This window comes from Chanos chanos, chromosome 5 (assembly GCF_902362185.1).
Source record: "Chanos chanos chromosome 5, fChaCha1.1, whole genome shotgun sequence".
In the NCBI taxonomy this organism is placed as follows: domain Eukaryota; kingdom Metazoa; phylum Chordata; class Actinopteri; order Gonorynchiformes; family Chanidae; genus Chanos; species Chanos chanos.
In genome coordinates, this window is record NC_044499.1 from 24,318,812 (window position 1) to 24,342,734 (window position 23,923).

General features: G+C 41.5%; 1 protein-coding gene across 1 annotated transcript; it reads left to right on the forward strand.

The window, feature by feature from the left end:
• Positions 1 to 11,523: 11,523 nt before the first annotated feature.
• Positions 11,524 to 20,976, forward strand: mylk4a (myosin light chain kinase family, member 4a). The gene is given in 15 exon segments (XM_030775776.1): positions 11,524 to 12,042; positions 14,526 to 14,663; positions 14,994 to 15,117; positions 15,677 to 16,137; positions 16,277 to 16,484; positions 16,614 to 16,719; positions 17,322 to 17,415; positions 17,871 to 17,980; positions 18,934 to 19,075; positions 19,256 to 19,326; positions 19,436 to 19,564; positions 19,891 to 20,043; positions 20,138 to 20,216; positions 20,712 to 20,766; positions 20,896 to 20,976. Coding segments are annotated over 14 exon segments (2,388 nt in total). The 3' UTR covers position 20,766; positions 20,896 to 20,976.
• The last annotated feature ends 2,947 nt before the right edge of the window (positions 20,977 to 23,923 follow it).

The following is a 23,923-nucleotide window of genomic DNA, read 5'->3' on the forward strand; positions in this document are numbered from 1 at the left end:
ACGTGACAGTGGGGCATGGTATGAATGAACGTGTGTTTGGGCTTTTGTAGATGAGTATTGCCACTAATACCAGGCACAGCAGTGTTTGGCCAGCGGTATAGTCGTTGGCTGTACCCATTCAGATTGTTAGCCATGTATGTTGTAAACTGCTGAAGCCTAGAGTTACTCTGACCCTAGTGTACCATGACATCATCATGTATAGGGTGACACATTCTTCTCTATAACAAATGTTGCCTGTTCTCCAGTGTCACCCACAATGTTGTATGTGTGGTTTTAACACTGTTACTTGTGAACTGTAAGACTTTGACTGCTGGTATATGTGGCAGAGAATGTTTTTGGTTGGACAGACTATTAACATGTTCTACCATGACACCAGCATGTGGTTTCTGTCCCTTATTATTGACTAATTTTGCCAAGTTAAATTTGCCAGTTTAAGAATGAGGTTTGTTTTAACTGTGAGTTTTTGAAGAACTTGAGGTGGGCGCATAGTCAGACCCTTAGCTGGCCAATAGGCAAAATGGATCAGAGAGACTCTGCAGGTCCTACTCAGAGTCCATTAGATATGTGAGTAATGTAAACACTGTTGACACCTCCACAATGATTTGTAGATGAATGAAACAAACTCTTCTCTCTTCACGTAAGCAGCTTAACTTCCCCATAAAGGAATTCTACGATGCAGTGTGATGTTACGGTCAACGTGGAAAAAAAGAGTAGTTCCTCATCAGACACATTAGAGACCTGACGTAGCACTCATTTGTTTGGGTATTGTTTCAGTCACAATGCAGTGGAAACAATTCAAACTCTGCAGCCCATGTGATGTTACTCTCACCGTGACAGTCCAATTGCATTTCGTCAAAAATAGAAAACAGAGCTAAGGAATGGAAGTGGGATTTCTTTCTTTCTTTCTTTCTTTCTTTCTTTCTTTCTTTCTTTCTTTCTTTCTTTCTTTCTTTCTTTCTTTCTCTGTCAGCCTGTCCCTCACTTGGACTCAGAGAGATTGACACTTGGAGAGACAGTAAGACAAATAGCTGTCAGCACCCAATGTTGAATTACTCACACCTATGAATATTTTACAACATGCTGACAAGTGCCATCGCTCAGTTGACTACATTCCCACAATTTGCTTAAATCAGAGCATAGATGTCATAACCATTCATACTACTGACATTTTCTAGCCTCTGTCCTCTGGCATATCTGTCCTTGTTTTCCATTACTCTGTTTTGTTGGCCGCAGAACAAGTCTGTTATGACCAAGGTCAAAAAGCCCGCTGTGTCAAAGGTCAGCCAGTTGCTCTGATTGAGTTATAGTTAGCGAAGGGTGAGATGTTACATCGGAGTTACATCAGTAAGTGAAAAAGACATTGCTCCCCCTACACATGCAAAAGCATTCCTGCCTATCACAGGACCCCAGACCACTGATCGGTTGGTTAGCTGAATCAGGGCATAGGGACTATATAACCCCACACCAGAATGATCGGTTGGTTAGCTGAATCAGGGCACAGGGACTATATAACCCCACACCAGAATGATCGGTTGGTTAGGTGAATCAGGGCATAGGGACTATATAACCCCACACCAGAATGATCGGTTGGTTAGGTGAATCAGGGCAGAGGGACTATATAACCCCACACCAGAATGATCGGTTGGTTAGCTGAATCAGGGCAGAGGGACTATATAACCCCACACCAGAATGATCGGTTGGTTAGGTGAATCAGGGCACAGGGACTATATAACCCCACACCAGAATGATCGGTTGGTTAGTTCAGTCTGACAGTAGGCTTGGACTGCTGACCTGTGGAACTGTAAAAACAGTCACATGAAGTGAGAATGTCGTAGTCTTTAGTTGATGAAATCTTTTTGGCTGTTGTAACATAATGAAACTATTGTTAAGGTATCTCCTGGCAGGGAACTGTAATATGGATGTCAGTTTGTTCTATTGCCTGTATCAGCTTGTTTGCTTGATTTTATGCGTTTGATATTTTGTTTTAAACATGTGGCTTTAAAAGATGATTAAATGAGGGATTGAGCCTGGCCTTGGTCAAAGAGAAAAATACATTTTTGTGACATGTACTTTAGCCACCTTAGAGAAGCTGGGCATAGATTTAAATGTTCTATACATATCCAGAACAAGGAGACCTGTCGAACTCTTATTAGCAGCTATACCTTCCATCTGTTAAAATTATTAGGCTATTTAAAGATTTAAATGTTAGAAAACCCATTAGCATTCTCTAAAAGTTTAAGATCTGCAACTGGCATAAACATTTGAATGATAAAAGTTGAAAACTTTCATGTGTACTGAAAGAAATATGACTCAACCAGTCTGTGGTGAGATGAGTATGTAGGTGCTGTTGAAGAGGATTGTTCAATCAAAAGCACCGTGGCTTTGAGCGGGAGGTCCCAGATATGCTGGAGAAGATCCAGAGTTCAGTACAGAGAGAACGGGCCGCTCCAGCTGTGGTTAATTTTAGACCGTCAGGTGATACAGTGGAAATACACTCACACAGGACAGCTTATCAGTGCCTTTCATAAACTGATGGGATTGAGCAGAGGAATTTCGATCCAGTCGTCTTACCATGTGACTTTAAACCTAGAGGAGCTGCTAATGTTTTCATTCACTATTAACGCAATTGTGCATCCTCAAAGAGCTCACAGTATATAGTGGTGTTAGAGTCATAATGTATGGATCAGTAGAATAGGTTGTAAAAGATTAAAGATATTTACGCCCTTTAATGTGTTCAACTCACAGTGATGGAGGCAACACTGAGGGTCTCTTTTTTTCATTGTATTATAAAGACCACTACTCAGGACAGATCAGACCTGTCCAAACCCAGTCCCAAATCCAATGCCAAACCCAGTCCCAAATCCAATGCCTGGGTCACAGATCTGCTTTTTTACTGTCTTAATTAGTGACTCATACAGGCAAACAGGTGTGTTCTCTTCTTCAGTCAAGCAGATAACAAAGCAGTTTGATAATACACTGACTGGCCAAAAAAAAGTTGCGCAATCTAATATATCGTTGGACCGCCTTTAGCTTTGATCACGGTGCGCATTCGGCATGGCATAGTTTCGACAACTTTATGCAGCAGCATAACATTTATTTCCATACAGATTTGCATTAATTTTTGGCCAAGATCTTTTTGATGATGGGAGAGTCAAACCACTCCTTCTCCAGCACATCCCAATGACTTTCAGTGGAGTTAAGGTCAGGACTCTGTGGTGGCCAATTCATGTGTGAAAATGAATCCTCATGCTCCCTGAACCACTCTTTCACAATTTGAGCCCGATGAATCTTGGCATTGTCATCCTGGAACATGCCCATACCATCAGGGAAGAAAAAATCCATTGATGGGATAACCTGGTCATTCAGTACATTCAAGTACTCAGCTGACTTCCTTTTGTTGCCACATAACGTTACTGAGCCTTGACCTGACCTGGAGCAACCGCAGATCAGAACACTGCCTCCAAAGGCTCCAAATCCAAATGGTGACTTTTTTTTGGCCAGGCAGTGTATAAAAACTAGTCGAGCTGTTGCCCCCAGGTCTGGATTTGGGCACCAAGGACTACATTAAAAATTAATGCTCAAACGGGGGTTTTTTACACCTTGAATGCATATTTATGAACCATGCAAATACATATGAGACCAGAGTTGTTAAAACCTGTCATCTGCCATCTGGCTTAAAGTGATGTTAAGTCAAAACAGGCAGAACAGACAAAACACCCACCAGTTATGTAAGTTGTATAGATATGTATTATTGATAGTACCAGTGTTTTAGAGAAAGCCAAATAAAGCGTATGTTTTATGTGCTAAATGATAATGCGGGTTTAAAACAGAGTCAGTCATTAAATGGGTTGTACAACTGCATATTGCATTGTGAGTTTGGGCTCTAGGTTGACCCGCCCCCATTTGAGCTTTGAGGGGGAACATTTGGTACCAAAGCTTAATGCCACTCTTAATTCAATAAGTGAGCTAGTTAGCTGCTATGTCTTAAACAGCTATATGACTCTGCTGACATGTAGAAGCGGGTGTGATGTGTCAAGTCATTGGATTCTCTCAGAAGTAAATCCACTGTTACATTATTGCGTAACACATTTCCCTCACTCTTCTTTTCTTGTCCTTCTCTTTTCTTTTCTTTTTTTTCTCTTCCTTGTCATATCTTTGGAATGTTCCCATGTTTCACACGATCAAAGAGTAATCTCTCATTGTGTTTACTTATTGAATTTACATTTTATTTCATTATTCTGTTGTATTTTCACTGAAATCTAGAATGTATCTAGTATTAGATGGTCATTTTTATGAAAGCTTTCTTTGGAGTCTGTTGAACTTTGGTACTTTTGTCCTGGCTACAGGCAGCAGAAAGAGAGCCGAGTAATCAATCCCTTAATCTCTGGCATGAAGCATGAGGAGATGGAGAATATGTAAATGACACTCACTGACATGACTGGCCCAGCTGCATCCTGCATCACTGGACTTTCCTCACGCATTAAGAGACTGTCAGTCTTATGTAAGAGTGTCTGTTACAGTGAGCACCTGCCTCGCCCATACTGAGGCCTGTCTTTCTCTCTATCTCTCTCTCTCTCTCTTTCTCTCTCTCTGTCTCTCTCTCTCTCCCTCTGTCTCTCTCTGTCTCTCTCTCTCTAGGGAAGGGAATTTAAGGATTTGTCTTTGTCTGCTATCTGCTATATGCATCATTAGCATTGTTGAGAATCGTAACTAATACCAGCGACTAATACCAGGCTTATACGAGATCACCTTTTGAAAGAAAAGATTTGGCCACCGATGGTTATATGAAAATCATCAGCTGTATTTACAGCAGTAAGTAATGTGAGCACAAAATAACGAGACACACTGAATATGAAATCTTAATTTGTTTTTTAATAAGCTTGAAAATTATGCCAAGCACATATCTTGAACGTAATAATTTTCCAGTGTAGAGAATAATGTAATGTAATTAACTGAGTAGTAAAAATAAACTCACTGACAGCCCGCACTATACACCTTGTCTCACAGCCCGTACTACACACCATGTCTCACAGCCCATACTATACACCTTGTCTCACAGCCCAGACTACACACCATGTCTCACAGCCCAGACTATACACCATGTCTCACAGCCCAGACTATACACCATGTCTCACAGCCCGTACTATACACCATGTCTCACAGCCCAGACTATACACCATGTCTCACAGCCCAGACTATACACCTTGTCTCACAGCCCAGACTATACACCTTGTCTCACAGCCCAGACTATACACCTTGTCTCACAGCCCGTGTTACCTGAGAATGGGTCCAGGGTCATGACAGCAAGTGATCTAAGGAATGTGAGGAGGGTTATCTTTGAGGTGAAATGGAAAAGGTTGTTTGAATGTACCATGACATGACATGGAACATCTTCAAACAAACTGGAAAAAAATAGAATTCAGGTTCTTCTGGAGGCAAACGTGGCATCTCGACATGTACCTAACAAACCTGTCAGTGAGTTTATTTTTACTACTCAGTTAATTACATTACATTATTCTCTACACTGGAAAATTATTACGTTCAAGATATGTGCTTGGCATAATTTTCAAGCTTATTAAAAAAACAAATTAAGATTTCATATTCAGTGTGTCTCGTTATTTTGTGCTCACATTACTTACTGCTGTAAATACAGCTGATGATTTTCATATAACCATCGGTGGCCAAATCTTTTCTTTCAAAAGAGGTCTCACAGCCCATACTATACACCATGTCTCACGGGCTGTGAGCTGTGAGACATGGTGTATAATACGGGCTGTGAGACATGGTGTATTATTCTACTGGACGTATCTGTGTGATGAAGGGTGAAGTGCAGTCATGAAGTGATGCACCTGGTCAGTAACGGTGTTCAGATGTGCATTGAACATTTGGAGCTTATGCAGACAAAGGCAGACTCACTCACTCACTCACTCATCTAAGCCATTTATCCTAATTAGGGTCGCTGGAGGTTCTGGAGCTTATCCCAGCATTCATTGGGGAAAGGCAGGGAAACACCCTGGACAGGTCACCAGTGCATCGCAGGGCAGACGTCTTGTCATTCAGAAATAAACAGATGTTTCGACATTTAAATATAGACAGGTGTTTTGATCATTTAGAATTATGTGTTTTGACATCTAGATATAGACAAGTATTTTGTCATTTAGATATAGACAAAGATTCTGTCATTTAGAAACAGACAGGCATTCTGTCATTTAGACACAGAGAATCTGTCATTCAGGTGTTGACAGACATTCTGTGTATTTGTGGCTGTTATGAACTTTAGACCCAAGCACATTTAATAATAAATAAGTCCACACAATGTTTTTCTTTCCTTGAGATTCTCGCATAGATCGTTTAAATGGTGCTTTCCATGTATGTTGCTTAGTACCAAGACGACCAATGAGATAGTGCCATATGTTCTCTCAGTGTCTGTGAATCTCCTTCTCTCTCAGTGTAGCCTATGTATTATATTCGTACTAATGATACTTCTGTCACCTTCCAGCTGTAAAAGAATGTTTGCGGTTAGGTTTATTATTGTTACTCCTTTATTTAAACAGATCAGGTTCTCTGTTTCAACAGAGATGTGTTACATTGAGAACAGTGATAAAAGTGACTGACAGGATAACAGAAAATTCACATGTTACCCTGTTCAGTCAGTCAGCAGGCACAGACAGATCAGAGAAAACATGTACATGCAGCATTAAGAAAATAAAGATTCGAAATTTAAGATTAAAATTCTTCAAATGAAATACATAATTCAAGTCTCAATAACTTCTGTAGATCATTCTGTTTTAAAAGAGCGTAAAACCTAAAAGCAATTTTTACTGAGCTCTTTATTTACCCAAGGTTAATTTAAAATGAGGTTGTCCTGAGACCTTGTATTAAACTGACTGTTCTTCAAAGTGATTAAGGGAGAAATATTGCTAGTTCATTGTCCATTAGAGCCTTACGAATAACTAAAATACAGTGCAGCTCCCTTCTCTTAGAGAAGATTAACTCACATTCTTATAGAGAGCACATTGGTGAGCGGGATTTACCAGTAATAATAAAATGCAGTGTGCTGTGATACAGTGGCACCTAGTGGTCTGAACACACAGTATCACTGTATTCAAGCACATGCATAACTGTTGATTGGACAACATATTTTCTATTTGCTGATGAAAATAATCTTTGTTAGTAAGTCCATTAAGTTTATGGTGTTTACAGTGTGACATGAGTCTACATAGTAAAACAATATTGTGTAGTTTTGATTGCAGTTACGTTACATAAAATGGGAGATTTGATGAAAAATGCACAAAAGTAACAAAAGGCTGATTTAAAAAAATATTCAGCTAGGTTTCTTAATAAACCAATATGTGAGAAGGGGTGAATTTTTTCTTTAAAAGTTTGCTCATTCTTTAACTGACATCGTGTCTGACTAAGGTTACTGTACTTGTACTGTATGGAGTAAAACCATGAGCTTATCAGGTGACACAGTGCCCCCTGGTGGCAAACATGATTTTCCTGTTTGTAGCAGAATGAATATACATCATGTATTTACAAAAGGTGATGGTAATCATGGTGTAGGAGACGAATGAGACACATAAGCACACAGAAAAGCCAAAGTGATTTGTAGTACTTTTGGTGTAATCTGTCAGCATTATTCCGTTTAAATGATATGAGTTTACTGTATTTACTATTTATAATGTAGAACAGATAAGTTGCTGACAGTGTCTTTTTTTCAGCATATACAGATATATTTACACATATCATCACATATTTAAGGAATAGTATTCAGTATTACAAACAGAATGATAACAGACCTGGAAACGAAAACACTGTTCTAATGCTCTCAGAGCATTGAATTTAACCGCTGGATGATTCCTTACAAGACATTGAACTGACCGAAAATTATACCAAAAGGTCAGACTGGAGCTATTTGTCCTCTTCTAAAGCCCCGGAGATAAAGTCCAAAATTCAAAGCTTATGTTGTTTACTGCTTCAATCATGTTTTGAAACTTGACTGAGTGGTGAGAGGGAAAGGGAGAGGGAGAGAGGGAGAGAGAGAGAGAGAGAGGTGGGGGGGGGGGACATGGGGATGAAAACACAGTCTGGTTTAGAATTTCAGAGAGCTGGTACACATGTCTGTCCCACTGTGCTCATGGAAGACAGGGGTGGTTGGCAGGCGTTGCGGCCAAAGAAGTGAAGGCCAAATGGGGCTACTTGACCCCTCAGAGTCCTAGGACACAGTGTTCTGATGGGGTGGAGGGAAGCTATGCAATGTCTCTGAGCCAAAATAAACACCATAATGCTTCACCCCCCACCCCCCAACCTCTCCCCACTGATGCTCTCTTTTATGCACCTCCAGTGGACGGAGTGAATGCAATGGACACTGCACATTCACAGTCTGTGTTGTCACTGTGGATACTGAATTCAAGTGGATTCCAAAAAAAAAAGAAATTTCATTTTCCATATAGACTGTGCATGGCAGTAACGCTTGGACAGGCCGTGGTGACTGAAATATATGTGTGAATTTCATGCTCTGAGTTCATGAGTTAATGGGGAGGTCATTAGCAAGAACTTGGAGAGACAGAAAAGGTGTTATGTAAAAGAGCTGGCTACCTTAGCTAAATGTTTCCATTGCGTTTGTTTTTTTTCCACTTGTGCAGACTCTGTTTCTGTAGGCACGGTCTTCTGTGCATATCCGTTTACACACTATAAACTCCTTACTTGGTCAAAAGAACTGTTTGTGCCTTCGGACCTCAGGTCAAGTGGTCAAGCGATTTAAATCAAAGGGCTATGACTACGGCAGAGCACTGATGACCATAGCATGTGCTCACGTTCTCTCCACTTTGTAAGGAGACCAGCATGCTTGGCCATGTCTGTAATGTTGCTCTCACATCAGTGGATGGACATCTCAAATGTGTGCTGGGTTGGCTAGGGACACTTATTTTTTTTGGCCCCTTTGCCAAAAAAATCCCATGTGGAATCCATACCGAAGACCCTCTTGTGAACTGCGCTGGTGTAGCGCCACTGCCCATCAAGCCTCCAGCACAGCGGACTGGTTTAAGTATGGCCTCACCAGCTTCCATTGCTCGAATTTCACTGTAAACTGGCAGTAACATAAACTCAGTGACGGGTTTATGTAATGATACACCTGTGGTGGACACTGTTTAGCCCCTAACCTTCATAGCTTTATTGTCTAGAACTTGTATACAAGGTCCAGTGCCTCTGGTCTGGTTTCACTCCTTGGCAGTCAGGGACAAATGTGTTTTCCCTTGGCCTGCTGATAAGTTAGACCAATCAAGGGCATAGAATTTGCTGTCTCTCTTGCATGCTGGGGTATGCAGCGTTGAGAGGGTACACACTCCACATAACAAACTGCGTCATGTCGCAAGAGCCCTCCAAATATTTGTAATTACTAACACATACAGATTCATGCACAGCTGTGTGTTCTATAATCTTCTTCATGTTTTGTGATGATACCTCCTGTCTCCTCATCCTTATGCCTGTGTTTTTTTGAAAGAATAATTTGATTTATGCTTCATGCATGTGTCTCAGTGCCCTGTGTTACCCTGACTGTGGAGTTTATTCTGTTTCCTTCCATGAATGGCACTGCAAATGTATCGATACTTCACACAGTTCCTAATATGAGAAGAGCTACACTGAATGACGTGCGTGGTCTGCATTGCCCCTCTGTCATCTGTTGGTGCCTGAGGACAGGTGCAGGCTGCAGCCAAAACCCACCTACCCCTTCTGCCCCCCATGAGTTAGGGCTCATCTTAGTCTTATTTCTCACTGCTCTGTCAGTGTCACCTGTCCCACCTCCAGCACGCTGTGATAATGCATCATAGCATCATGAGGTTACAGGAAAGATAATCAAACTTGTCCCTTGTCCTTCTCTTGCGTCTTTGACAGAGGGGAAGGAGCATTTTCTGAGATGTTCGCCCACTATAATACCTCAGGGAACTGAAAGCTCTCTCTATCCAAAACCAGGGCCATGCAGTGGGGGGTTGTGGCCCGTGGTGTGGTGAGTGCTGAGCTATTCTGGGATGGGCAGAGACAGCTTGGTTTCCAGCTCGTGCCTCCGTTTGTCAATGAAGTTTCCCTATGGCCCCCTCACTGACTCACAGGCCGCTGCCTCATCACGAAAGGGAATGGCAGACTGTAGGAAATAAACAAAAAAATAACGATTTGGAAATGACTGCGCAACTGCTCTTTGTCCAAAAATGTTCAAGATTTAAGACCATGTTTAAAGGCATGTATTTTATGTCCAGTGCTCCTGTGCTTGTCTGCTTTCTCCCACGACGATTTGAAAAAAGGTCAGTAATGATGATGATATGCTCTGATTTGAACCCCACATGTGGCTATTACACTGAGTCCATCTTATTTACAAGGGTTTATAGGACGCCTGGACAGGGGTCACATTTCAGATCCTCAGTTAAAATTGATCTGTAACTGTTTTAATGGTGAGTAAGCTTCTTTAGGGGATCGGAGTGGATGTGTTTGTCAGGAGAGTGACACCACATAAATCTTGCCTTTCACTTGTCTCCAGTTTCAGCACAGAGGCCTAAGATCTTCAGCTGAGTGGAATCACTACAACGGGTCTCCTGTGTTCTCGTGACCTGGTGGGAGTTGTAGCTTAGCCTGCACTCAAATCCACTGCTCTCAGCATGGACCGGGGTTTCCACTGACCCTTACTTTCAAATATCCATAAAAATAGCCAATAGTGTTTTATGTGGAACACTTGGACTATAGTTGTTGGGTATTTTGATCTGGAGCTGAATGTCAAAGATGAGGTATAAATACAACACACAGTGAACCCTGTCTCACCACCTCAGTCCCTTTAGCAAACACCTGTTCTCTCCTTTCCATGTGAAAAAGCGCTGCTAGCGTGAAGCACACTAATTTCTTTGGAATTCTTAAACTCAGATAATACCACCTTGTGGTCAGGGAATTTGCTGAGGTTAGTCATTCATTCATGCTAAGATTTCATTTCCACGCAACGCTCTGGCAGTCTTTATTAGAATCAGTGTGAGTCTGTGTATTTAAGAAGCCTCTGATACCTGGTAAGCGGTTGTCTGCTGGGGGGGTTGGGGGCGGTGAACATTTGAAACCTCTCAGATGTCGCACAACTCTTCCACAGCCAACTGGCACCTCCACCCCTCCACCCCCCTCCTCTGAGGCACTGCTGACGTTGTAATCCCTCATGACATTTAGGGCGTGCAGCTCATTCTATTCTTAATGCCATCTCTGGCTGGGAGAGGTGCAGGAGTGTTGAATGGACAGGAAGGAGGAGAGAACATCAACATTATAGGACTTCAAACAGTTTGTTTGCTTTGGTGCTTTAAACTCTTTAAAGGAACTACTTGCTCACTACTGTATGGCCTTTTTTTTTGGATTTGTCTCTAACTGTGGAAATAAGAAGATAGAACTGGCTTCACTCTGTACAGACGGTTGTCCGGTGGCTTTGCGGACGGTAGTAGCAATCCACGTGTGATTACTGGCATTGCGGTTGGTTCTGTGAACCTTACCTTAAATGCTGCCATGAGCTCTGAAGGAGTTACCCCGGGCATTGACCTCATCCAGGTCCGGATCGAGTCTTTGAGTGACAAGATGGACAGACTCATACGCATCCAAGAGAAGGTTCTGAGTCGACTTGACGGCATGTCTCAGGACATTGATGGTATAGAGAGGGACGTGGAAACTTTGAGGGTGGACAAGGAGGAGATCCATCTGCCACCTCAGATGAAGAACCAGGAGCCGACCCAGGAAAACAGTGGGGAGATGAAGGCAATGTACCGGGAAATGAACAGTATCATGTCTGTGGTGAACGAGCGCTCAGAGAAACAGGCACTGAAGCTTGAGGGGATGGAGAAGCTTGTCCTGAGCATCCAGCAAGTGGTCGGCTTCATCGGGGAGACTGTGAAGAGCTCCAAACTCATGGAGCTCATGTTCAAAGGGCCAACGGCACGTAAGAGCAAAATAACATCCAAGGAAAACAAGAGCAAAAAGGCTGTCAAGAGGCAAGCTGTAGGTGATAAAGATGAGGCTCTATCCACAAAGGTGAGTTCTCCTTCCACCTCCCCCTCACCTCCCCCCATTGATGTGTTAATCGGAGGAGGAATTTGTCTGCTGTGTGTTGTAGGAATCACAAAGATTAATTTCAACATTTTTTGGCACCACTTATGCAGCATTTGTTTAATTTAATTTAATTTAATTTATTTATTTTGGAGAACGAAGTTGACACGTTCTCCTTTGTCTTTGATGCTCAAGTTTTCCCCTGACCAAGCCTGTCTGCTCCTTATTGAATGGGTGTATCAGTGTTCTGTTAATCTAAGACTCCCTAAAATGAATGGAAAAATGTTACACCTCCAGGAATATCAGATTGTTCTCGGAATTACTGTGAAGAGAGTGATCTACAAACCTCTGGCAATTCTAATGAACCCCCCTCCGCACCCCCACCCTCCCAGATCATGTCATGTGATGTATATCTGTGACCTCAGTGTTTACGTCTGTACATCTCGGCGTGTGCGTCTTTGCATCATGTGATGGCTGAGTGGGGTTAAAGTGGAAAATCTCTGAGAGGAAGATCTGAATATCTTAGTTGGAGGAATGGTCATCGTGCTATCAAAACAACAACATGTGTTGGGTAGATAAACTAAAGATACTATTTAGTGATCTGAAAAAAAGGACAACATGTGTGGCCAAAATAAAGACATAGATTGGTTAAGATGATCTGTAGCATTTATTTTCAAGGATGTGAGCAACCTAGAATGTAAACTGAAAAAAGGGGAAATGCTGCTGAGGGATCAGTACGATTAGATGATGGTTTATACTCGAATATGAGGCTGACTTGAAGCTTACTTCAGGGTGGCCACTGTGGTGATGTCACTACGCTTTCTCACTCGCTAAAGGTGGTGCTACTGCATTACTGATTCATTTGGATACTCCACCTTTTGCCAAACACATACCAAACACATACCACTGAATTGTCTAGATCAGTGCTAAGAATGGCATGATAAACCTAGATGTTTTGGGCATGGAACAGCAGTAGACTAAAAGGGCCTGAACTCTCTGGGTGTCCAGATCTCAAGAGATTTGACAAGCCAAGTTCTTCATCCATCAACTCTTTCCTGCCTTGATCATATCAAATAAGAAATATTTGTTTGTATGTATGCAGAGCTCTGTCATAGATAGTGTGAAATGAGTCGGCAATGCTGTGTGTTGGACTGTTATTACAACAGTTTCTGGGAACTGTCCTGTCAAGATCTGTGTTGTACATTTTCATACGACGCTATTCTTACCTTAAATTATCAACACTGTCATGGTTACGATGCCAGGTGGCCCAAGATTTATGATATGTGGTAAAATGTGGTTGCTTTATGAAGCACACTAATGTTTCAGCGTGTATCAGTGTGTGTTCCACATCTGAGTGGATCAGAATATACCGATGGTCACCTTTGGCAGGCACAAGGCTTATTTCCATACCACATTTACAACTATATCAGTTTCCCCAGTATTTTCCGTTATGCAACAGAGTGGTCCAGAAATGAAGAGAAATGTTGTCAGGAGGATATCACTGACAGATTAATCTACGGTGTAGTGTGGAGTCACCTCAGTATTTTGATGAGGACTACAGCTAGAGGACAGGTAGACCCCTATTTACCAAGTCACTGTCCACTAGCATTCCCATAGGTCTGAGAGCACTGCATGTTTGGTGTCATGGCTGGGTCATGTGGCATCGGATTTGACTCTCTTGTGTTTGAATCCTGGGTCTCACGTCTGGTCATATATGTACATGCATATTCTCCAGAATGACCTCAGCGAGCGTGATCTAGGTAATATGGAATGCTAGTTGGATAAGGTTGGATCTTCCCCCTCCTCCTACCCCAGAGGTGTGAGACGTCTGCCTGCCAACCCCCCTGCCACTGACTCAAAAGAACAGGCTGTAGAGTGGAAACTCCATGCCACAAATATCAGCCTTGCTTTGTTTGGAAAGACACGCACGCAACAATGCTAGGTCCCCAGGGCGTCTCAGTGGGCATGCTTAAGGCTTGGTTCTCTCGGATCTCCCTCTTCGTAAAAAGCAGTGTTTATCCTGGCTGTCTGCTGGTGTGAAAGAGTAAAAATGACTTCGCTGAGAGAGTGTTTTGTGGTCAAAGTCAGTGTTAAATTTGAGCCTTAACAACGACTGAACACATAGACTGCTCATCAGCTTTAGGTGGCCTCAGCTTACTCTGGGTCTCAGTCTCAGTATTAAAAACAGCTTTGTTCATTCATTCACTCACTCATCCTGCTGTCCATTACTCCTCTCATTCATTCATTCATTCATTCATTCATTCATTCATTCATTCATTCATTCATTCATTCATTCCTTAGTTCGTTCATTCGTTAGTTCATTCATTCATTTGTTTGCTTTTGTGTTCCTTCTCTGTAAATTGTGCCTGTATAAGTGTGTATTTCATTATATCTCAGGCTAACAGTCTTGCATCCTATCATAAAGCGTCTGTCCTAACAAATCCACCCCATGTGTCTTGTCTGTGTAGAAAACTACCTCTGCTCTGGCCACTAAAGGGACTCAAGAAATAATTCTCAAATCCAAACCCAGCACACCAGAGTCTATTCACAAGCAAAAGCTCCACGGACCAAAGCATTTCCTTGCTTCAAGGAAATTTGGAAACTTTGTAGGTTTCATCAATCATCTGCATCTACTCAACTTTCTTATTTTGTATTTGTGATGTTGGCATGTTTGTAAACTAGAGACACTGCACCATGATACACTGATTTGTTTGCACAAACATACACCTCAGAAATGTTGTCATGATTTTTGGCAACAGCATAAATAAGCTAGAACTCTGTATGCTCTCTTTGGTTTTTGATGAATATTGTTTTGTTTTTTTTTTTAACTCAAGAATCTCAGTACATTAGCTGTCAGTCTCACTTGAGCACTGTCGTGGTTGTAACTATGTTCAACTCTGACCTGTGTGCATATCATTACCTACCCTTTTCCTCAGGCCCTCTTTTCTTTTTCTCTTTTCTAGTTGAAAGATGGCAAAGGTAAAGATGGGAGGGAAAAATCTCGCCTGAGCCTGAAAGGGCTGAAAGCACAGAAGAAGAAGAAGCCCCCAGACACTGCAGGTACATGAAACGACATGTCAATGGCAACAAGACTGAACTCACACACTGAGACCTGGGCCAGAGGGATCTGTTCACTTTCACAGGCAAACACGTTACACTCTGTAACCTTCGTTTGATCAAAGGCCTTGAGAGACTTGAGTGGAATTATATTTGTGATTGTAAATTAGGATGTCTAATCTAAAAATATAGCCCCACTGGGGAAAAACGCTATTCATTTAGTGATGTTTGTTTATTCATTTGTTGTACATGTCTGTAGCTCCTACTATTTGTGTTTCATCTGCCCAAGGCCTAATAGTCAGAGTGTTGGGACTTGTGTGCACTGACGTCATATTCTGTATAGTGCTTGGCATGAAAATATATTAAAATTTAAAGATCAAACAACATGTTTGCCCAGTAATTAAGATTTATCAACTCCAAACAGTCATAATTTAACATTAATTTTCCTTGAAAATTTTTATCTTTAAATGATGATGTCAGTCTATACCATAACACTCTATCAGTCCCCCTATAAAATAAGCCTCCACCCCTCCTGGTTTTTTTTGTGTTTGCACATCCATAGACCACATTTCTCTGAAGAAGCAGGCACTCCTGTTGGAGGAGGTGCAGAAGCTCAACAGAGAGAATGCTGAACGCTCTGCAGGGTCGCTGGCTCTGGAGACGGGGGAGCCCATACAGGAGCCCCAACAGGACCTACTGGACATCATCCTGGAGGAGGCCAAGACTCAGCAGGAGGAGGTGTCCACGGAGGAGAGAGAACTGGTGACGGTGAAGAAGGAGGAGAAGACAGAGGATGAGGAAATCAAGGGAGAGATGGAGGAGGGAGGGAAAGAAGAGGCCGAGACAGTGCCGCAGGAGATCACGGAGGTGCCCAGAGATGAACCGAAAGAACCAGAAGCAGAGAGAGAGATGGAGGAGAAAGGAGAAGACTCCCCTGCGTTGGAGGCCACATCAGAAGCTGACATAGCGAACATGGAGGCTGCTACTCTTCCTCCTGCTGATGGGGATGCATCTGATGACTCAGTCAAAGTGAACAGGTACTGTCTTCATTTGTAATATGGTTTTTCAAAATCAGAGCTCTTCTCTATGTATGTTCACTCACTGAGCTTTTTCTTTGCAACTCTGGGACTGTTTCAGCTCAGAGTGTGAACAAACAGATGAGGTCTCCATCAGCAGCAAGCGACGAGTCACAGAGGAGGACCTTGAGTTGGAGGATCACAAGAAGAGGAGAGAGGAGGAGGAAGAGACGGAAGAGACAGAGGATTTGCGTGGTGTGTTTAAGGCAGAGGGAGTGGAAATCCACCTGGATTTTAGCAAGAAGAAGGAAGAGGAGAATTATGACAAAGATGACACTGAACAGTTTTTTATTGGTAAGAAATGTTTTTGTTATATCTTGTGCTTTTTACTTGCTAACTCAACAGATTAATGCTACAACATCCCAATGCTAGGTCATACACTTTGAGGCCTTCTTTTCATCCTTAACTCCTTTTGAAATACAGACTGCACCCCACCCCCTGCGGCCCCCTTCAGCCACCGCGTGGTGTCAGCTAAACCGAACCAGATCAACAACTTTTACACCATCAATCGTCAGGAGATTCTGGGAGGGTGAGTACCTGATTTCACTGATCCCATTACATTTATCAGTAATTCAGGCAAACCTCACAAGACAGGAAAAATTATGGGGAGTATAAAGACAGCATAATCATAATCCGCTAATCCCCTCATAGGCTAATTGCATAACCAGGCGACCACCCCCCCACCCCCCAGTGCTCTCTCCCGACTCATAGCTGTAGAGTCAGGGCAATTATTTATAGTGCAGGGTGCTTGGAGTATGTGAAACCCAACCCACTTGCCTGCAGGGGGCTAATCGCTAAGTGCTAATCCAACACTTCAAAGTGACGCCCTTACATGTTCATAATAGCATAGTTCGGAAAAACACAACATCCCAACAGCTATGACAAAACCTTGCCTTGGCCATTAGTACACATGCTCCATTGCTATTTCCACAGCTCTGGTTTCAAACAAAATTTCTCTTTCATTTTAAAACCGTGTGTTGTGAATTTTGTAATCTTGACTTCTGTGGCAACATTTAGTTACTTATCCCTAGTCCCTGAATCTGTCTAAAACCTTTTTTTTTTTTAAGTTAGCTTTTACCTTTGAACATGGCATGACGTGTCTTTTTCTTTTTTTCTTTTGTAACCTCTCAGAGGTCGCTTTGGCCAGGTACACAAATGTGTGGAAAACTCCTCTGGACTCACTCTGGCAGCGAAGATCATCAAAGCAAGGAGCCAGAAAGAGAAGGTACGGAGAACTTGTCCTCAGAGAAACACAGAGGTCCTGCAGTCACCCGCAGATTTCTGTAACCAGCATTATACCAGCTGGACATAGCATCTCAGACTTTGACACCGCATACAGTGCACAAGCAGAGCAGACGCCTGGCACAAAAATCAGCCATGTAACTTTGGCAAACTCTGGAGAATTTGTCTAAGTAGGCACACACTCACCTTGACCCTCAGTGAAATCATTTGATAAAACAGAACTGAACCAAAAAGCAGAAAATTACCGTTTCACATTCCTAGAAGAGCTGATGCACCAAACAGTACACTTTTTTTTTTAGGCTACAGAGGAAATGTTGAGAAGAGATTTTGGTTCTTGGCAGTGACGGGTGTGCATGCCGTGTGGCAGGACGTGAGTGGTACTTAACCAGGTCAAAGGGTTCACCTGTGGCTGTCTACTCATTCCCCATGGTTTTATAGGAGGTGGTGAAGAACGAGATTCAGGTCATGAACCAACTGGACCATGCCAACCTGATCCAGCTTTATGCCGCCTATGAGTCCAGGAATGACATCATCCTCGTCCTTGAGTAGTATGTGTACTTTATCACTTCTTTTTTCAGCTCCCTGTCAGCTAATACACAATGTTATCCAATATGAAGGACAATCTGGATTTACACTGAGCAAAGACATGCTTGTGTGGAAGTTCTGTAACAACCCAGTCCAAAATGCCCAGTGAAAAGCATTCTGTCTGACTTGTCTAACATCACTGAAACAGCTTATACTGTAAGGGCAATGAACTAAAGAATGGTATTTATATCAGCTCTACTATTAAGTAGCAGGGATGGATCGGATGAACCGTTCTGGAGAATCCAAGCACATTGTCAACTAACATTTCTAACCTGAAATAAACATACTGAGGCCATTTTAAAAAGCACTGCACCAGTTCACTGAGAGCAGTTTAAGTGAGTCACTGATCTCATCTCTAAATGCTGTCTGCTACTCACTCTCCCTTGTCTGTCAGTCAGGAGGATTAAATAAGTTTTTACAGTGATTAAAGCCCTGATTATCTGTGTGACTTTTCAAATAACTTCCATGTGGATTCCAGGGCTTCTAAATAGATGGCTGGAGTTATTGTCTAAAGTTAATTAGTGTACCAGTGAGCTCTGTACTGTGAAGTATTACAGTTATAGCTCTTACAGTATGTTTTCAGAGACTGGTCTGAAGAACTAGACAGTGGTAATAAAATCCTCTGTTTATCTGTCAGAATCCCTACTGGAAGTGGACAGGATGCAATATTTTAGGCAGGAATAAAAGAGTCCAGAAATAAGTCCGTATCAGTGGAACACAGAGCTGTACCTGATATCTTTTGTGTGCGTGTGTGCGTGTGTGCGTGCATGCGTGCATGCGTGCATGCGTGTGTGTGTGCACACATTATTTTTTTTTACAAACGTGAACGGCTATGTTGAGGTTGCCTCTGAAGTGAATGGCTGTCTTTGTATTTTCCTGTGTGTGTGTGTGTGTGTGTGTGTGTGCGCGCGCGCAGCGTGGACGGTGGGGAACTGTTTGACAGAATCATTGATGAGAACTACACTTTGACAGAACTGGATACAGTCATGTTTATCAGACAGATCTGCGAGGGCCTCAGATACATGCATAAAATGTACATCCTCCACCTGGACCTGAAGGTAACCCCTACCACCATACGCCCACCTAGACTCCGTCCACAGATCATTTTGGATGTGCTATAACTGAATATAAATATATTTACACACAGTGGAGGCATAGGCACGTATCATTCAGCACTCCCATAAACAACTCAGGGACTGTAATGTTTTTATAACTTTATCATTGTTCTAATGTTTCAGCCGGAGAATATTTTATGTGTGAGCAGACTCACAAACAAAATCAAGATCATCGACTTTGGACTCGCAAGGAAGTATGTGAAAAAAAGATTTTCTCCTCGTTTAAAGTTTCAGACTGAAATTTAATGAAGAGCAAAGACTTTTAGACATTTGAATCCTGAGTGGATGTATATTCTGTCACAGATACAAACCCAGGGAAAAGTTACGTGTGAATTTCGGAACTCCAGAATTCCTTGCTCCGGAGGTGATCAACTATGACTTTGTGTCATTTAACACAGATATGTGGAGTCTTGGAGTCATCACCTATATGTTGTACGTACTTGTTATTCTCACACACACACACTCACACACACGCACATGCACATGCACTCACACACATACAGACAAAAATACATATACCCACACAGACCTGTACACACACACACACACGCACGCGTGCACATGCAGAACATGGCTCTTCACACATGCACTGTACACCCATGTGTTTTTAGGGACATAGTGATGCTCAATATTTGCTATTTTGAATTCTGTTGATAACAAAAATATTTGTGCATAAAATGTTGGGTGACAGGTTTGTAGTATTGCATGGCCTACCCACACAAACCCATGCTGAGTGTCATAATACTGTCTGTGCCCAGACTCAGTGGCCTGTCGCCTTTCCTCGGCGATAACGACAACGAGACGCTGAACAACATCCTGGCCTGTCAGTGGAACTTTGAGGAGGACGAATTTACAGACATATCTGAGGAGGCCAAGGACTTCATCTCCAAACTGCTCATTGTCAACAAGAGGTATATACTTCCACATCCCTCCATAATCCAGCCTTTTCTCTCCCTCTGTCAGTGCCAGCGTAATGTGTGGTGTGTTTTTCTTCTGTTCCTGCAGTTGGAGGATAGGTGCAGCTGAAGCTCTGAAACATCCCTGGCTCTCTGACCCTGCTGTGCATCACCGCCTTCACATGAAGGTATGGTACATGTGTCATAGCTATGACACACACACACACACACACACACACACACACACACACACACACATACACGTGCGTGCTCTTGCATAGTGTCCTCCGACCACCATCACATGGCTGCAAAGCTCATGACAAATACACCATGTTGTTTTTGATTGATGTGCTGCTGTCATTGGGTTTTGTTCTTATTTTTGCACTTTTGAAAATACATAGTTCTGCAAACACAAACAAATTCTTCACACACTTTGATTTATGCTTAACATGTTTTATGCTGTATACATGTGCTTAAAGTTTATTACTTCTTGTTGTTTTGAAGTAAACAGTTTAGTTAATTTGTTTGAGAACTACATTACCTACCAAATGTGATGGAAATTCACTCTGAACATTTTCTGTTGATTGACACAGTTAAATTTTTTTCTCTCTTCCATCTCATTTTCCTTCACCCTTCCTGCTATTTAACATGTTATTTATTTATTTTTTCATTTAATTTTACAGAAGAACATGTGTCGTTCACGTAGGAATTCATGCTTGCCTCCCCTAGAGAGTTAATGTAAGTTACAAAATACTGAAAAATGTCTCCACAAAATGTCTAATGTTGCGTCATTGTAAATGATAAAACTGATTTCATCATGTAAATGATGGCTGTTCTCTGTGTCTTCTCTCCTATATTTCATTCTAGAAATGTACCGGCTCTGACTTTTCCCAGCTGCGGCCATCTGGACCAAGCCAACTATAAATACACACACGCACACACACACACACACACACACACCACACATGCGCACAAACACACACACACTGTCACACACATGTAATATTCAGGACATTCATAATTCACTTTAATAATGGACAACATTATCCACATATGCTTTCAGCATAGATTTTTGTTTTTATTTTTGGGGCAACTGTATTGAGGTGTAGTAGTCATATTTCCATCTCTGTGTTCTTCCTGTTCTATTCTCATATTTTATTCTCATGTTCTGTTCTCATGTTCTGTTCTCTGGCACTTACCCTGTCACAGTAACCTGTCAGTCTGCCAAGGAAAGTCATTTGAAGGCCTTTAAACCACATGTTTAGTAAGAACTTTTAGATGTGTTTTCTATTATATTCATATAAAAAACAACACATCTTAACTTGATGGATGGACTTGAGCTTTTAAAAGTACGGTTAAATTTAAACCAAATGTTTTATCTGAAATAATTTGTAATCTGATATTATTCTGCCAGATGACTGATTCCTCATAGTATTTGTAATTGGATACAAATTACATTATTTTTTAAGAAAGATACTTCTAAAATATGTTACTAAACTTGCCAAGTGCGTCTTAGGTGACCTTGATTTAGCTAGATGAGTAAAAACAGACAGATTTTTATGTTAGCTGTTGAGCAATAGAATAGTGTTTTACTTTTCAGTGTTAAAACTGATGAGTGCTGCAAACATGATTTGGATAAATATGTGTGTGTGAGAAAAAAAAAATTAAATAGTTCCCAAAAATTGAAGAAAAAATTGTTGAAAGATACTAACCTTAGCTAGTGCTGGTCTATTTTGACCTTTACTCAGACATGTGTATGTTTCTCATCATAACAATTATAATGTCATATATGATCGTGTGAACATTTACTGATACTTGATAGATTTCTTTTTATTTCAAAGTGAGTGTATACTTGTTCATATTTTTACTGACTTGTGTTTTGAGGTAAATTGAGATAGTTTTAACATGGCAGTTCAGTACCTCTAGCTAGTATGTCTCTAACAATTCAAATCCTGTGGCAATGTGGAAAAATAGATATATAAGGATTTCTATTCTCTTCTCCTACAACGTATTTTATCACGTTTCCTCAGCAGATTTACAAAGCTGCACAACTGAATCCTTCTCACAAAGGAATGCAGAAACACAACACATTCTGCCGCGATTTCTGTGAAGTGTCCCTGACATAAGAAGCAGTTCTATAGGTGAAACAGAGAAGCATTAACACTTGTTTTTGTGTGTGTCCCATTGTGAACCGATCAAATGGTTAGAGTAATAAAGGAAAGCCGGTTTTATCTTCTATTTTTTTTTTCAATTTTACGATGTGTTCTCTTTATTTCTATATTTCATAGTGTAAATGTTTTTCTTTAATACTTTGGCACTGCACAGTCTGCAGTTTTGGGATGAGTTGCAGGGAGGGAGGAAATACCCGAATCAGTCTTGTTTTTAGGAGCCCTAAACCAAAATGTTCAACGTTTTCTTTTTCTTTTTTTTGTTGTGTTTTTTGTTCTTTGTTTTCTGTGTGTGCGTGTGTATGTGTGTGTGTGTGTGTGCGCGCAGCATGTGTATTTTAAGATCCAGTTCCTTGTTAAAATAAGCCGCAGTCTGTGCACTTTACAGTGGTGTTTGTTTTGAAAATCCGTGTTTGTCTGAGTGACAGATGCCACGCGGTAAGGGTCAGTTTTAGGAACTGTAAGTATTGTACCTTTTCTGTGCCTGTTGCCATGTTACTTTTCATGTTGAATGTATGTGAGTGTGAATGAATGAAACATAAAAAAAACATTTTTACCATGCATTAAAGTATTTAAGTCTTACAGTCTCTTCCCTCTCTGTTTCATCTGAAATGATTGTATGATAATAAAAAAGACTTCACAGTTATGAAAGTAGAATATGTAAATATAACACAATGAACTGCTGCCAAAACCCTTCCATACACAGCCACTGATTGCATAAAACACACGACAGACAAATCACACCAGTCCTGTTAAATCTTCACATACGACCTGCACAAAAACACACACGATGTAAACTGCTCTCATTTCTGTTACATCCCTACTGAAACTCCACACACACGTCTCAGACTGCTCTCATTTCTGTTACATCTCTACTGAAATTCCACACGCATGTCTCAAACTGCTCTCATTTCTGTTACATCTCTACTGAAACTCCACACACACGTCTCAGACTGCTCTCATTTCTGTTACATCTCTACTGAAACTCCACACACACGTCTCAAACTGCTCTCATTTCTGTTACATCTCTACTGAAATTCCACACGCATGTCTCAAACTGCTCTCATTTCTGTTACATCTCTACTGAAACTCCACACACACGTCTCAAACTGCTCTCATTTCTGTCACATCTCTACTGAAACTCCACACACACGTCTCAAACTGCTCTCATTTCTGTCACATCTCTACTGAAACTCCACACAAATGTCTCAAACTGCTCTCATTTCTGTCACATCTCTACTGAAACTCCACACAAATGTCTCAAACTGCTCTCATTTCTGTCACATCTCTACTGAAACTCCACACACACGTCTCAGACTGCTCTCATTTCTGTTACATCTCTACTGAAACTCCACACACACGTCTCAAACTGCTCTCATTTCTGTTACATCTCTACTGAAATTCCACACGCATGTCTCAAACTGCTCTCATTTCTGTTACATCTCTACTGAAATTCCACACGCATGTCTCAAACTGCTCTCATTTCTGTTACATCTCTACTGAAATTCCACACGCATGTCTCAAACTGCTCTCATTTCTGTTACATCTCTACTGAAACTCCACACAAATGTCTCAAACTGCTCTCATTTCTGTCACATCTCTACTGAAACTCCACACAAATGTCTCAAACTGCTCTCATTTCTGTTACATCTCTACTGAAACTCCACACGCACGTCTCAAACTGCTCTCATTTCTGTTACATCTCTACTGAAACTCCACACGCACGT